At 37.4% G+C, this 17,329-nt stretch overlaps 2 protein-coding genes across 9 annotated transcripts in view; both read left to right on the forward strand.

The window, feature by feature from the left end:
• The window catches only part of LOC136254412 (N-alpha-acetyltransferase 50-like), an 854,489-nt gene that overhangs the window by 619,786 nt on the left and 217,374 nt on the right, over positions 1-17,329 (forward strand). The gene's annotated exons all lie outside the window — the stretch shown is intronic.
• The window catches only part of LOC136238580 (uncharacterized), a 75,962-nt gene continuing 59,452 nt past the window's right edge, over positions 820-17,329 (forward strand). Inside the window, exons 1-3 of the mRNA XM_066029467.1 lie at positions 820-934; positions 12,736-12,815; positions 13,007-13,105. Of these exons, the coding sequence (XP_065885539.1) occupies positions 820-934; positions 12,736-12,815; positions 13,007-13,105 (294 nt within the window). The remainder of the gene's footprint in view (positions 935-12,735; positions 12,816-13,006; positions 13,106-17,329) is intronic.

Genomic DNA, 17,329 nt, shown 5'->3' on the forward strand with positions numbered 1-17,329 from the left:
TGGAGTACCAGAAGCCTTATTGTCTGATAGAGGAACTACTATTTTGTCAACTTTAATGCAGGATGTTTGTGGGCTACTAGGAATTAAAAAGTTGAATACAACAATTGCCCATCATCCACAGTGTGATGGCATGATAGAGAGGTTAAACAGAACATTTAAAGCAATACTGCGGAAACAGGCAGCTAAGTTTGGATCTCAATGGGACAATTACCTTCCAGGGGCTTTATGGGCCTATCATAACACTCCCCATAGTTCCACAGGTGAGAAGCCTTCTTATTTATTGTTCGGCTATGACTGCCGCTCACCAACCAAACAACACTAGTGCCAACCATTTCACACCAGCCTGTTGACATCAGTGATTATTGAGAACAATTAGTTGAGATGCTTTCTTCAGCAAGGACTATGGCAGCAAAGGAAAATCGGGAAGCTCAGCATAAATACAAACATCAATATGACAAGGTAGCTACCAACCCAAGGTACAAAGTTGGGGACTGGGTGTTTGTTTATTTCCCTTCAGAGGAGACTGGCAAATTACGCAAACTGTCTCAGCCTTGGCGTGGCCCTTTTCGAGTTATTTCAAGGGATGACCCAGATGTGACCATTGTTAAAGTGTATTTCCCAGATGATCCACCATTACAGGTTCACCAAATGAGAGTCGAGAATTGTCCATTGTCATTTCCTTGCACATACTATTGGTATGGAAATAAAAGATCTAAACCTGGACAACTACCCAAGTGGGTAGAAAATTAGAGTCAACCACAACTAAAGATAACTGGTGAACCAGCTGAAACAGTACCTTCAAAGAAGAAGAAATTTAGAATGCGCAAGTTAGCACTAAGAGGCACAACCAGACTATCATCGGTTCCTCAAGATGGTTCAAGATGTTCCCACACAATTTACGGAGCTGGAAATCAAATGACAACCAGAGCTCGGGGTGAGCTTAATCATCGGAGGGGATGTGTAACAAAGCGGACCTCACTTTAGCAGCAGCACCTGGCTTTACTGAGTTTGCTGTTATTGTACATGTAAATATTAATTAATATAGTCACCTGATGATGTAACATAGTCATCTGATGTTGTAATATAGTCACCTGATGTTCTGGTATAAAAGGTGTATGCTGTTTTAAATCGTTAGAGTCTTAAATCATTGAGTCTTGAAGTAGTTCTGTCGCAATAAGCTTTGCAGGCGAAGTTTAGGGCTTACAGGGAAGGCAAAAACCCTTACAATTGAGATAAATAAGCTTTGTTCAGCTGTGTAACTTTCAGATGTTGCTGCACCCCACCATTGCTTTGTTACCATGAATACTAACTTGTTAAACCAGTTACACAGGTATTGTTACTCCTTGTGCAAACTGCTTTTCCTTTTTTGTGTAGTTGTAGCTTAAACAATGGTTATGCTGGAGCCACAGTATAACAAAGTGTAGGAGTTTTTACTACAGTGCACATATCCCTAAGAACCATCGATTATGTTCATTAATTGTTGACATGACATTTGTAACAAAGCTTCGACATTTCTTTAACATTTTCAAAAGAAGCTTTAGTGGATGATTTTGTACATTCATTCCATCAAATTGATGTATAGTGTAAAGTTACCTTATGAATAAAGGTGAAATTTACCCAGTTCACTGGTTCACTTATTAATTGACCAGGGTAATGGAGAAAGAAATGGGACACAAAGGAGAACAAGTCCATGATGCGTACACTATATCTGCTGTAGTTAACTTGGCAAAAAGGATGTCTCAGGCTGAAGCAACATCAAGAAGTTAGGATGTAGCCTTAACCACCATATTCGAGTTTTGCTTGGCTGGAGGCAGTTGTGGCCTGCCGAGTAAAAACCAGTCATATTTTTGCAAATTCCTTGAATACCATTGTATTGCTTCTCTGGTATCCATAGTAACAAAGGTCTGGAGTGGAGAGCTGAAGTTTCAGCTTTTAATAATCTTGGAGTTGTAGCGCTAGACCATTGGAACAGGAATAAATGTCATTTGTACAGCAACAATATAGCAAAGGGATTTACACACTGTAAATGCAGTAGTGATCACAACACACTAACACCGGTGTGATATTGTTGTCCAAACTGACACATCCTTATAAGAGTAATATGCACACCAGTGTTGAAACCGGGTCGGATCAACCGGGTCACATTTTCTCCGGGTCATCTGGGTCCGACCCGGTTTACAAATTATCCGGGTCTGACCTGGATTGGATCACGTGAGAAATGAAATTGTTCGTTTGACGACGTGGAAACTTATGAACGTTATCGCATAGCTCTTTTGTGAGCCACACCCACTTATCACGTTACCAACATACGCTCAGCCACGCCCATTTATTAGTAAGTGCAGTATGTAGCACGAAACTGAGGGTATCTATGGTGAGGGGTAGCTATTGTCAGTAGGTGATTACCTTTTTTTTTTTTTGTCTTCAACCTACAGCTAGACTGAAGTTGCAATATTTACTGAACACGAATTGAACGCTCAAAACGTAGTCTCGCTCGCTCGAGACTAGCTGAAACATAGCTCTTATTGCACGTCTCGGCTTTAATTAATCCGGGTCACATCCGGGTCAAATCTGGGTCAGTGGGTCATCCAGGTCAGCAGTAGTGACCCGGTTTCAACGCTGATGCACACCATATTGGTCACACTAATAATAGTGTAATCATACATGTGTAGCTGAACAAAACTCTTGTGCATTCAGGAAAGGATGGATAGCACGTGACAGCTTTATTATCAAAGTCAACCACTTGTCGTTAATGTCATAGTATTATTGTGAAAAACTAGACAGATGCTAAAAGCATGAGGGGCGAGCCTGATGATAGATCAAGAGTATGTATGAATAAACTGAGGGTTGACAGGCAATGGCTAAATCAGTGTTTAACTTAGTACAAGAGGCTTAAGTGCTTTTAATTTTAATGGCCTGTTAAATTGCTTACAGCTAGCTAGTTGTACATTATAAAACACTTGCAGAACACCTTATGCTTATGTTGACATTTCATCATCACAGTTGATTTGATCAAAGACGGATGCGAAGAAAGTCTGTGGGTAGAGTATCAGTTACATGGGAACCAACAACTCTTTAGATGGACATGGAGTATCAGTGAGGACAATAATAAACCAGCAAGAAAGTTTTTATGATGAGAGGGTTTGTGGAGTCATAAGGGAAGAAGAGGATAGCTAGTTGTGGCAAAAGATGACATATGAATGCATTGAAATGAAGAGCTATATATAGCTTTAATAATAGTTAAACAGTTATGAATTTAACCCTTATGTTGTATTATTGTTGTGTGCTTTCTCAATTAAAAATTATAAACACCTGCGCATGCTCTGTTTTTGGAGCAGGCGCTTATAGTTTCCTGTACCTGAAATATGAATTGCTTCCTCTGTCCTGCTTTTCTCTTCTTCGTATACTTATGACGTAGCCTTGTAACATGTCAAGAGGATTGTGGGATTCATAGATCCTGGATTTGAACTGTTCCAGACCGTTTTTTCTCCCTACCCAATGACAAGGAGAAAAAACAAAGCGATCTGGCCACGTGAGAGTAGTAAACTGCCTTTGTGTTGGTATTCCGCTCGTGTGGAAAGTTTTAAGCAACATCATGACGTACCAATCGTTTTAAGCCGTACCAACCAAATATAGAATGTCGAAAATACGTACCAACTAAATATAGAGTATTAGTAAACTCAATTCGGTATTCTCCATGACTTTAATCACCGTACCAACCAAATGTGGAGCATTAGTAAATTTACCCCGTTATTCTCCGTACCTGGAACAACAGTATGCGAGAGGATTGAAGATCACTCCACAGGTTATGGAGGGAATGTAATATCATATGAAGTAAGCAATTTGTGTCATTGTACTGTGTTTCTGACAATAACGGCCATACCAACCATTTATGAAAATGATTCATTTTTTCTTGTAATTGTTAGTGCATGTGACCACCCTATGTAGACTCGCTAGTGTGGGGCTCGCTCAGGCTCACCCCAACTACATCATCTGCACTTCTGTAATTTGTGTTACATTCCTGGAAAGTCAACAATCTACAAACAGTACACCACACCATTAGTCAGTCAGCAACTTACTACTTTCAAATCTCTACTTAAACATTTCTTTCAAAATGTATGTAAAACCTATATCACCAAGCCAGACATGAGGCCAACTACATGAGTACTTATACTTACGTAAGTACACTTAAGCACAAGTTTGAAAGTACTTGTACTTTACTTTAATACTTTCTTAATTACTGCAATGTACTTGTACTTATACTCAAGTATTTTTCCAAGTGATTGAGTACTTAAAGTACTTGTAAGTACTTTTAAGTACCGCAAACATTGTAGTTTGTACACAGTGAGGGTCAATGAAAATGAATTTGATGCGGTTGTAGTTTTCAACTTCATTAGTACTTTTTACAACCTTACTATGTATCATGTAGTCACAACCATTTGTTTTTCTGGTTGGAATTCTGGCATAAAACAATGCTGCTGTTTATATTGAGAGTAGAAGAGAATGGTTGACGAAAATCTGAAAGTACCTGTTGTCCTTGCAATTCCTGAAGTTTGAGACTGTAAAGCTACTGTACATGCAACTACTGTAACGAGGGACTTTTTAAGTTGGTGGTAGCACTAGGTAATTATTTATCATTTATAGTGCATGCATCCTTCTATGTCAGACACCACTCCTTGTGAAGAAGACAACTCAACTGTGATAACTGAAATTACTTTAAATGCTGAACTTGATAACTACTTGTAAACCCATGCATGTGTACCAAAAAATACAAAACCAACCCTGAAAGCTTTTTGGAAGGATAATCGCAAAGCATATCCTTACCTTGTCATTTTGGCAAAAGATGTTCTTTCAGTACCTGTATCATTTGCCCCACTTAAGTGGTTATTTAGCATCATAGGAAAATAATTTAAACCTAAGTATAGTAGACTTATATTAATTTAAAATTAAATGATTATTTTTGTGCCATGTAATGGTTCTGTGAATATAAAACTGTACCTTGCATGTTTGTACCTCAAGTTTAAGTTATTATGCACGGCTGCATAAATTTTGCTACTGTACTTGTACTTCACTTAAATACTTCTGGTATGTACTTGTACTTTACTTAAGTGCTCTTGTGATTTCAGTTGGAGTACTTATACTTATACTTCAAAAACTCAAAAGTACTTGTACTTTACTTAAGTACTTTTACATGTACTTGGCCCCATGTCTTCACCAAGCCTGGAGTTTAATTGAGGGTTTTAATTTCACTTAACTAAGGCTTACATGTTCTACCCTAAGACATGTTCTGGCCTCACTGATCATCAACGCACAAATTTTCATCTCTGTTACAATATTTTCATCTCTGTAATGTTGTCTGGTTTCTGATGGCATGATATTTTTATTATTTGAATATGTTTTATCTAAAGGAAGTTCTATGAGCTAATGTGATACAACTTTGTGCATTGATTTTAACTGTTTGTGCAATGGCTTAGCACAAAATAAGTTTATACTTAATTTACAAGTACATTAGAATTTTCAACTAGAGTAGGGACCATAGCACATCAATGTGCTCAAGATACCATAATGGAAATGCACAGTAGGGATATAACACTTCTTATTGTTTTACGGTGATTTAATATCATGGACTACTCCAACTTGTGTCAGTACTTTTTATCAATGTGCTATTGTCCCCTTTCTAGTTAAAAATACCAAATTTTTTCATGTATTTGTTTGTTAACTTTCTTTGTAAATAATTTTATTATGATTAATGAACCCATGCATACCATATCTGAAATGGCAACGCACACCCCAGCTATATCAATTATTATGTGAAAAGTGAAGTATTCATTATGCTTCGTTGTCAGCTATGCTCAACCCATTACGCACATACGAAAAGAAAGAATAGTGCCACATGCCCAAATTATATTAATTATTGTCTGAAAAGTGAAGTATCCATTACGCTTTTGTTGTTGGCTATGTTCAACCCATTACACAGCAGTACAAATCAAGAACAGTTTGAAAAGCACCTCTGCAATCAAAATAGCCACTATGAAAAATACGGACGATTTCCGTTATGAAGGGAAGCCATCATGTGCTACCACCAAATCGACACCTTTCGCTGTCAGCAAAGATGAATGGGACACAAAGGAGGACACTTGTAAGTCCATGAAGAATGCATTGTACGTACAGCAGTATGCCAAAAGGTACCTGTCGGGCCAAAGCGACGTCGAACAGTGAAAAAATCAACCCCATAGCCTTAGCCGTTATCGAGTTACGCTTGTCTGAAGGCATCAGTCAGCCAGTTACTCAGTCAGTAGAAAATTCCGTTGAATATATATCTTTTAAATTCCGTAGCAACTTATTGAAAGCGTTTCGGGTCGATCTGAAAGCTTGCTTGGGCTTCGTTTTACCTAACCAATACTGATTCATCGTCGTCAGAGAAAATTGAGGCTGGATTTGGGTGATATTATTTCGTGGGCCATGCCTACTCCTTTGTGGTCCATACTATACAGTTACTATTGTACTGTATGATAACACATAAAATCAATAGTATGATGATTTTATATCCATCCTATTACATCAAATTGATAAAAGATGCCACAGAATACCTAATTTTTAACACTAGAATCATCCATAGCAGCAGAAAATGGCTTTTCGTTTACAAATCTTAGTGTCATGTACACCAAAATACAGTCACACTGCTTGTCTTGTGTGCTTCACACACCATAATATACTGAAAGTATGCCTTCACCCCATGGGCGTGCTGCTGATTAAGTGTGCTATGACCATCTCAGTTAACAGTGCAGGTGCTTATTTATTCAATCATAGCTCACGACTGGTATAAGTTATGAAGACGGGCAGTCTGTTCACCATGAACTGGCAAATCGATCCCTACTATACAGTACTGTATGATATCAAAGTTGATGACATCCCACACTATATACAGGAGCCCATAAATGATGCAAGGCACAAGGAGTGTCCAACTATTTATACCAGGCATGTGCCCACATTTGGCTGTGAGCATGCACCTGGTTTCCCTGGAGTTGTTGTCATGAAAAAATGTGTGTGTACCCATCTATCAACTTAGCTATGTTTGTCCATACACACCCATATGAGCAAAAGTATTAAACATAAAACCTGTGTTATGTTTCTGCACAGTTAAGCTTTGGATCGAAAGTAGTTTTATTTTTCAATTTAAATACAGGTGTAGCAACTCTACAAATGTTGTGAGTGGCATTCCCATTAGGATTTTCAGGCATTTAATAGTTGGAAAATAGCACAACAGGCCTTGTAGTCTATCAGGGAAAGGCTATGATCCCTTTGATTTTAAAGGGGACATGTCCAATAGATATGTGAATTAAAATGAGCAGCACCTTAAGGCTTTGTTGAGAGAATTTGTGAAAAGCCTATAAAACTGTTGAGAAGATACTTCTATGTATAATATGCAGTTTAGTTGTTAAATTACAAACCAGAATCAGTATTCACAGAGATTGAGCATAATACTGTGAAAAAATTCCACTAGCAATTAGTGCTGAGCGATTGTGAGATTTTTTCTACTTTCACTGTTGTTATTGATTTTAACAATGCATGGTGGAATTGTGTACAACTGTTCAACACAATTAATGCCATATATAGGTAGTAACAGGTCAATGCAAACAGCATAATTAATAATAGTATCCTTAGAAATTCAACAGTTTCTAATAGGTGAGCTTTTTAGCTACATAGTAAGATTTATCCACACAAAGAACTGTATCAGAAGTATTCAGATTTAGTTCTTCCATAACAGTGTGTATACCACCATTTTGAATATACATTTGTGATCAGAACTGGAACAACCCCCCAGTTAGCACAATTTTATGGTAGGATGCAATAAACACAAAGGGTGAAATAATTACAAAATTGAAATTTTGAGTGTTTATTTCACAATGAAGGAAGGTGATAATGGCAAATCCTTAGTATCATTATGATCCCCAAATAAGAGAAGTTCAAACTTTTTTACTCCCAAGGAGACAGCTTTAGTTTGCCTTGAGCAGTTCATTGTTGCTGTTGTTGTTGGCTTTTTAAAATTTTTATTGTCACATTTTCACCGTCACGCTGGTTGTAGGACAGACCTGGAAGAGAAAACTCTTTCAGTGGATTTACCTTTTCATGGACTCAGTGGTGTAAGTTTCATCTCGGTAGAGTACTGCATTCATAAGTTCTGGTCATTTAATTAAGCACCTGTAGTACATTTTTGTATTGTCACTGTACGAATCAATTTTTCTGTTGTTCCCACTTTATAGCACTGTAACTTCAAAAGTTCTTGGCTTCTAGAACTTAAATGTTAGTCAATCATTCCTTTGGCTATTTGGATAGTGAAAATGTAATAAAGTGAAATTTCCAATGCTCTTACATGTGGGGTTCTTGCAGTCCAGTCGCATTTGCATGTGATGTCACAACATCATGATTATTTATAATGCATATCAACATCACAATGTTCACAATTAATCCCACAATTGATATAATCCCCCATCCCTACTAGCAATACAATTGTGGATACCATGAGGATGCTGGATCTTAATGCTCTGAGAGTACTACTGTAATAAATGATGCAAAGCCACTAGCTAAGTATAACCATGCTGATACTGTATACGTAACACAATTTTATGACTGCACTTAAATAATTATAAACTAAAATTTTATTCTGTAAATAATATACTTTATTGCTTAAATCCAGTGTTCCGTTTTTACCCAAGAACCTTGCTGTTAGCTGAGTGGTGTTTGTTTGAACTTCAAAATGTCTGTGTTTGATTGGATAGTATTGAATGATAGTGTATTTCTATGGGTGCAGGTAAAACAAACTGTTATGGCTGTTATCAATTATCCAAATGTTTTGTCCAACAACAGTGGGGTTGTTTGCATAACTGAGGTTATACCATGTATATGCAGCTGTACTAAACAGTAAACATTTCTAATAACATTTTAACTTATATACCAAATATTCTCTATTTGACATTTCCCTTTTGAAGTGTTAGTGTTATGAAATACTGTGTACTATATATAGTATACAATATGTATCACTCTATGTAGGCAGTTGAAAGGAAATTTCAGTGTACATTGTTGGTATTATTGATCAACATATTGTTCACCAGTTTATGTTATGTCACAACTATCAAACTGTTACATATATTTTGATTAGAAGCATTCTTATAATTAGCCATGCTACAATCTGGGAGAATACAACTAATTATAATATGCTAGATAACATTCCTGTCCTTTTGCAGCCTACCAGCCATACTACACCACCCGTCCTTCACTATTATACAGGTTTCATATGGTATATTAAACCTACAATAACCACAGTGCAATACACATGATTGTGTTTTAAATTGTGTACAAGTCTACACAATACACCAGAAAACTGTACAAGTGTACAACAGGTGCATAAATCACTGTACACGGCTAAAACTTCAGTCAATGTGTTGTATCTATACTAGCTACAGTAAGTATGCACATTTAACGTTATTTAATGGGAATATGAGTGTATTGTATTGTATTATTGTATTAATGCTTTACAGTGACCAGCACTGAAGGTCTGCAGCAACATGTGCTGCATCCTTAGGAGTGTAACTCACATGCTATGTACTTTGTTGTTGAAGATGTTGTAAGCTCAGTTGAGAATTATCAAACCCTCAGTTGAGAATTATCAAACCCATTCAGTTGAAATTTAAGGTCCTTTACCACTATTCAATGTTTAAGATGCATTATTTAGTTTCTTATCAAGTGTACAAGTCTACACAATACACCAGAAAACTGTACAAGTGTACAACAGGTGCATAAATCACTGTATATGATTAAATGGACTTCACATCAGTAATGGCTAAAACTTCAGTCAATGTAATGTATCTATACTAACTACAGTAAGTATGCACATTTGTGACTGGGCCTGCGAAAACAGGGCATGTGGGCACAAACTACACCCCATCACTCTCCAAGTCATATCTCAGTATAGGAAGAGTATATTTCCATTCTGCAACTTGTATCATGATGCCAATTCAATGTCTGCTACGAGCTGAAAATTGCAATGCCATAGCATAATAGTACAAAAAGTTATGAGAGATGAAACTTTGACAAAATAAGCAAAAATCATGTGCCCACATTCCCTATTTTCGCAGGCCCGGTCACATTTAATGGAAGTATAACTAACATGCTATGTGCTTAGTTGTTGAAGATGTTGTAAGCTCAGCTGAGAATTATCGAACCCATTCTGTGGGTTCCTGGCTATGTGCCATGTGTGAAAAATAAGGTCCTTCACCACTATTCAATGTTTAAAATGCATTATTTAGTTTCTTTTTTTAAGTGTACGATTTTCATAAAAGCAAAACTTGTCTGTGCTATAACAGACAATCTTTGGTGAGAACAACACAAACCCATTAGTAGCCACTGGTGGTCCAATACAATGTTATACCGTAAATTCAAATTGCAATCTATTTGCAATGTAAGGAACAGAACTCAGCCAGCTGTTACAGTGTACCCAACAGTTACACTATGGGGATTTGCCTGACATGTACACCTAAGGGCTAATGGAAAGGGATTTCTACTGTACATATATATCAGACAAATCCCTCATCTTGTGTTGCAACTATTATATATGTAATAGTTGCAACACGGGCATGAGAGCTTTACCTGATATGTATGGCTGACTGCCCAAGAGCCGCAAAGCCCGAATGCCCCGTGCTCCAGTTAATATCTAACACTTATTAGGCTGATAGCCTGTACAGAGTGATCAATCACCCAAACCAATAGGAGTGCAGCCACTGGATGTATTATATATGCATACCTAAAATTTTTGATTATGGGTCAGCAGCTAGTACGTTCTGGTTACGTTTGGCTATGATGAATGGTCATATCCTAGAGATATCACGGAAAAGTTTGGTTATACAAGTGTTACGTTTTGATCAGTGCTATTGTATGGAACAATTTTGAAATTCACTAAAGGCCTAGACAGGTAAGCTTACTTGTAGAGTGGTTACTCCATGCAGAGTAGTAGCTTAGTGATGGGGCATGTCTGGCATGGTACAATTTCAACAATATGGGACACTACCTGCCAATTTACTATTACAGGACCATGCCACAGGATGGCGCTCTGTGCTGAAATGTCTCCAAAGCTGCAGCCATTAATGACACTTATGTACTGTACACACACATTGCTGTACTTGTGTTGTTTGTTTTAGGTGATGAGATTGTAACTTAAATTTAAATGTCTGTATTCGAAAACGTGTGGAAAAGATTAGTGAATAAGCTATCCACTCAAAAACAGTCAAGCTGTAAAAGAAGAGTGCGGCCCTCAAAAGCCTGGGTGAAAAAGTTGTGAAATCAAAGGTGGTGGCCAAGAAATGGCTGCAATGATGTTAATGCTAATAAATTTTAACAATGCACACAGCCATTATTAAAATTTTTTAGCATTAACATCATTGCAGCCATTTCTTGGCCGCCGCCTTTGATTTCACAACTTTTTCACCATAGCCTTTCTCAGGGCCGCACTCTTTTTTTACAGCTTGGCTATTTTTGAGTATATTTCACTTTTTGTATTTTCAAAAACCAAATCCTGCACCTGTTTACTGGGATATGATTTCCAGGCTGTAGTATCACAAGTTTTGCTAGCATAGCACTTATTATGATGATTACGATGATGATGATTGGTGCGAGTCGGTCATACTAGTCTGCTCGCAGACCGCCTGGGGGCAAAACTAAGTTAATACTACAAATATACTACTGATCGATACGAAAATGGCTCTGATTTGATGAACTAGATTGAGCCTCAAAGTGTTGCAACAATAGTATGGTGCTAATGCTCTAATAGAGCGCACGTTTTTGCTTTCGCTGAAATCATCTAATAGAACACACACAGAATGTTCTAGAACATCTAGATTTTCTATTGGTAGATCAGTTTTACTTATTAAGCTAGAATTTTCATTTATAAGGTAGAAATTAAGTGAAGTGATCAGCGGAGATAGCAGTGGTTCAGTGGTTAAGGATGTAGGCATTAGGTATGGAGGTCCTTGGTTCGAACTCTGGTCATGATGAGTTCATTTTTTTGAAATTTTTATGCACCTTCCCCAGTGACTGCTCTATTAGAATATCTCGATCCCGCGATTTTACACTTGCTCAGTTTTTGCTTTGTAACTTTGTAGCTGTATGTCTGTTGCTGTTCTAACCACCAAAAAGCACTTCTATGATGATCAGCCTATGTACACACGAATTTTAAAGTTATTCCTCTACTCGGTTTACCCTGTAGCTGTGACAAAAGTTTCATCTTTTTTTAAGTAAATAAATGCTCATAACTCCTTGGATATTTATCAGATTCATAGCAAACTTGGTACGTGAATGTACCTTTATACGCTCTTTACTTCTGCTAAATATTGATATAATGGAATTACAAGTTTGTGTTTTATAGCAATTTTTGCAAATTGTGCGAAAAGAAATCAAAGCCCCGTAGCCCCCTACAGCGAAGAAAAAAAAATCTCAGACACAGCTTGGGAGATTTCCTTCAAATTTGGTATGTGGCATGGCCTACCTGGCGGGCACCTCTGTAGTGACACTAGTTCCAATCGGATAGGGGATCATGAAGCTACAAAGGTGTGAAAATCGTGTTTTCTTCCTTCCTGTAAATATGCTCACGGTGCGGCACGCCGGCTTCTTGGGCTGCACAACACACTACCATGTGTCACTTGATAGCGCTACCCAGTTGTAGCCCAGTCTACATTTTGTATTTAGCCTGGCTAGCTGGGATACAGATGAAATGTAGCCCTGGTGGCTCCTTTGATCTGAGGTGTGAACGTGTTACATGTGAATATGTATCCATTATTGGATGGATTACATGGAAGGGATTGAGCCTTCTTAAGAAGCAGCTGTTACTATAATTTAATTAAGGATGATTGTTGCTTGTGTGCACATATTTGTGTATTCATGTATGTATGTTAGCTGTATGATAATAAATGTGTACAAAGTGACCTTGATATTGTATAACACTGATTGTTCTATCTAGGATGGTGATACACCACTGGATATAGCAATAAAATACAAGAAATCTAACATGGTGAACTACCTTTATCAGATAATGCAAGACACATCATCACTTGATCAGGTGAATGTCATTCACACCTTACAAAACTATGTGTCATACTCGCATATGATTGTACACATATACACAGTATTTGGACATGTTGTTGAAAACCCTTGACACATTCAAACAGCTATCCACCCGTGAAATTAATGTTAAGATTAATTATAACATGACAGTTACACTATAGCATAGTTCATGTTTTAATCATCTTAACGCTACAGAGGTATAGGAGCTACATGCTGCAACCCTTTGGTCTTTGATTCCATACACAGTACTTAATGAATCGCTTTTATACAAGTTTGCCAGCAGTACATATGGTAGTAATGCACTGCAGTGAATAAAGTTGTGTCACCAAGGTCAGAGGAGACATTTTTTTAAGGGGGGGGGGGTGTTGGGTGATGCCATGGCCTAGCTGTAGGTTGAAGACCAAACAAGCAAAAAAGGTCACTATCTACTGGAAATCATTGCCCTCCAACAACCAAACTAAATCTCCTTACTTATAACTACATACGTAGCTTGCTTCACTGCTCCTCTAAGAGTACTATGACTACTCTATTAGAGTATCTCGAATTATTGATTAAATTATTTATGCTATTGAACTAGACTCTCCATCATAGCACAGATAATATTAGAGGGCTAAGCCCCCCTTGCCCTACCCCCCTCCCTTCTCCGCAACCCCTGTGTGCCATTATACTGTATTCTTACTACTTAAGAAATGTTGGTAACATCACTGCAATAGGACAGTGTAACAACTTTAAATAGTGGGGTTGAAATCTCTAATAAAACAGTCACCATGGGGTAAAAAGGTGCATCAAAATGTTGAAAAATTACCATGGTTCAATTCAGGGACCCCATACTGAACACCCAAATCCTTAACCACTGAGCCACCACTATCATAGCTGTTAATGTTTAATTTCTACTGTATAACCCAGCATTATAAGTGGGTTAGTACTGTTGACCCGTTTGACCCACTGACTCAAATAGTAATCCGGATTGAACCCAGATCTGACCCGCATGTGACCTGGTTTAATTAAAATAGAGGCGTGCCCCAAGACTAGATTAAAAGTCCACAAGTTCCACTAGACAGCCCTACATTTTTTTACACTATAGAAAGGATTGTCTGCAAGAAGTGGGTAGCTACATATGCTCAAGTAGGTGTAGCTCCACGTACATATTATCAAGTGGGTGTGGCTCCATGTAAGTTTACATTCCAAGTAGCATCACAGATTTGTTGATGCCGTGCATGCCCACAGAGCATAGCTAACACAATTCCGATAAATGGGCGTGGCTCTACATGCCCCCACACAGACAGCAAGACATATTGTTGAATGGTGGGTGTGGCTCCGCGTAAGTTTCTCGAGTGTTTACAACTACATTTCCACCAATACAATCGAGCTTGTTAACTTATCGTCACACGTGATCTCATCCAGGTTAGACCCAGATATTCAGTGAAGTGGATAAGACCCACTTGACCCGAACAAAATGTGACCCAAATGACCTAGATAATCCGGATGACTCGGCCCACTTACAACGTTGGTATAACCCTTAAACCAGCAGAGAACTTTTCGGAAATGCGTGTTTACACAATATGGGCACGCATGACAACTTCAGGTGGGGTAGCTTCATTGTTACAGCCTACAAATGTACATAGATTAATAGTTTGTTCACTGGGCTACTTGGAGAAGGTTAAATGAACACTGTAACTACAGTGGCTTATTTGTTATGAAGCGATGAACAGTGACAAGTCGCATCTCTGTGTTTAAAAATTCTTGCCACATGTTTAATTTCAATTGAGGGTTTACTCACGTGAGTAATATATAGCCTGATAGAAAATTTCACGATGAATCGATTCGAAGTTGTTGCAAGGTGATAGGAGCAACTACCATCGAGTTAGCGATCATCCTGTAAAGGTATGTGAAGGGTTTGCGTGTTTCCTTACAGAAGAGTTATTTCCACAGCTAGTTTTGGCATCACCATTAATTTAGCGATAGGGTAAACCCTAGGTATCATTTTAATCCTTGTTACATTGCAAGTAGAATGACATAAATTTCACAGCCATACGATGGACACTTCAAAAGTTACAGCGCTTTGTGCAAGGCGTGCATATTTATTTACTTTAAATGCAGTTTTCTGGATTATGTGGGTTTAAGGGTTAAATAAAAAATTCTAGCTAAAATTTACTCTATAGTTAAAGTTCATAATTTCCAATAGAAAATATAGATTGTTCTAGATCTGTTCTATTAGAAATTCTTGGAAAAGGTGTGTTCTACTTTTCTAGTATTCCATAGCCATTTTGGTACGGCTCTGCGGGTAAGTATGCTACTATTAAGACCTACTCATGACAATTGCCTTCATCATAATTATTGTAATAAGTGCTATGTTGGTAAAACTTGTGATAATGGGATGGAAATCATATTCTAGCATAAAAAAGTGCTTTGTAAAAATTGAGCAACTGCAACTTATCATGTTTTGCATGAAATATCAAGATACTGTAATAGAACCAGCCTTCAAAAATCCTGGGTGAAAAGAGTCGTAAATCAAAGTGGTGGCCATGAAATGACTGCAATGATATAAATAATAATACTTTTAATAATCCACAAAGCCATTATTCTTACCACCCTCATTGCAGTCATTTCATGGCTGCCATCTTTGACTTCACAACTTTGTTCATTCTGTCCTTGGTGACTACTGTATTAGAATATCTTGAATTAGCCTTCTGACTATCCCATTAGGAACCTGCAAAGAAAGCTACTACAAACATGTATAGCATGGAGACAGAAACATGTTAGCAGGGTGTGTGTAGCACTATGAATACAGCTATATAGACCAAGGGGTGTGTTATTGTGATCAAGGAGATAGATTGTTAAGAGTTGTGTATTGGTGCTCGATCATTATTAATCAACCAAGATTACGTTAATAAGTGTGGTATTGAACTTATTGTGAATCTACTGAGCATAAGCACTTAAATAAGCTTGCAGCATATAAATACAGTATGCTACTCAAGGAAAGTGTTAATAGGGAAAATTAATGCCTTATTATGGTTTCATTGCATAAAGAAGGATGAAGACCAGCCTGATTATTTGAAGATTAAAGAAAAGACAAGGAGTTTAAGGGTAGCAGAGAAGAAATCGATAACTTAAAAGTATTTGACAAGCAGTGTTGGGAGTAACGCGTTACTTATGTAACGCGTTATGTAATATTATTACTTATGTAACGCGTTACGTACTATTATTACTTCTGTGATAGCAAAGTAATATAACGAAATACACTATAAAAACAGGTAATATAACTCAAGTTACTTTACTTGCAAATGTAATGCGTTACCTAAGTAATATAGTTACTGTAACGAATCTAATATTACGTAATATTATTACTAAAAGTAACAAAGTTACTAATCTCGTTAGTAACCCACTGAATAACGCCTAGCCACAACGAAGTAATGAAGCCTACTAAATGAGGCTTATTCACCAGCTTCTTACTTAAGGCTATGGACACAAAGTAATATAATATGTAATATTATTACAGTTACTTTATTTTATGGGTAATATGTAACTGTAACTCAATAGTTCAGCTGCAAGTAATATGTAATATGTAACTAGTTACTTTTAAAAGTAACTTTCCCAACACTGTTGACAAGCAGAGACAAAACAGCAAAAGCTACCATGTCAAGTGTTCAACTGATCACGAGGAACCCACTGAGGATGCTACTGAAGGTAGAGATAGTACTGACTTACAATAAGGTCGTGGTTTGGTTAAAATGATGGGTGGTGCCTGTTCTCCAGTTGCTCCGTGTAGTTTAAAAACAAATGTTAACACCAGGGATACTTTAACCATTGTCAAAGAAGAATCACATTCTCACCAAGGAGCCAAAGCAACATGAATCTGTGGCACGCTTACAACCAACTTCTTCATGCTATATTGCTACTGAGCTCAGTTATGCCGTTGTGGAACCTCAAAATATATGGGTACGATTTGGAAACTCTCATTTAATAAGTGTTGCAATTAATTATGGTAAACAGCTCAATGATAGGCACATCAATCATGTTCAAGTCACAATTAAAAATCAGGTTGGAATAAAAGGGTTGCAGTTGACTTTGTACCAACATACTGGAAAACTGGTTGAAAACTGGTTGAGAATGAACTTCAAATTATTCATTCAATGAATCCATAATCACTGGATAACAGCAAGCACTACTTTGTCCATACCTGGCTACATTGATATCTATGTTTTTTTATTTGATGATG

The sequence above is a fragment of the Dysidea avara genome, chromosome 1 (assembly GCF_963678975.1).
Source record: "Dysidea avara chromosome 1, odDysAvar1.4, whole genome shotgun sequence".
Taxonomy (NCBI): domain Eukaryota; kingdom Metazoa; phylum Porifera; class Demospongiae; order Dictyoceratida; family Dysideidae; genus Dysidea; species Dysidea avara.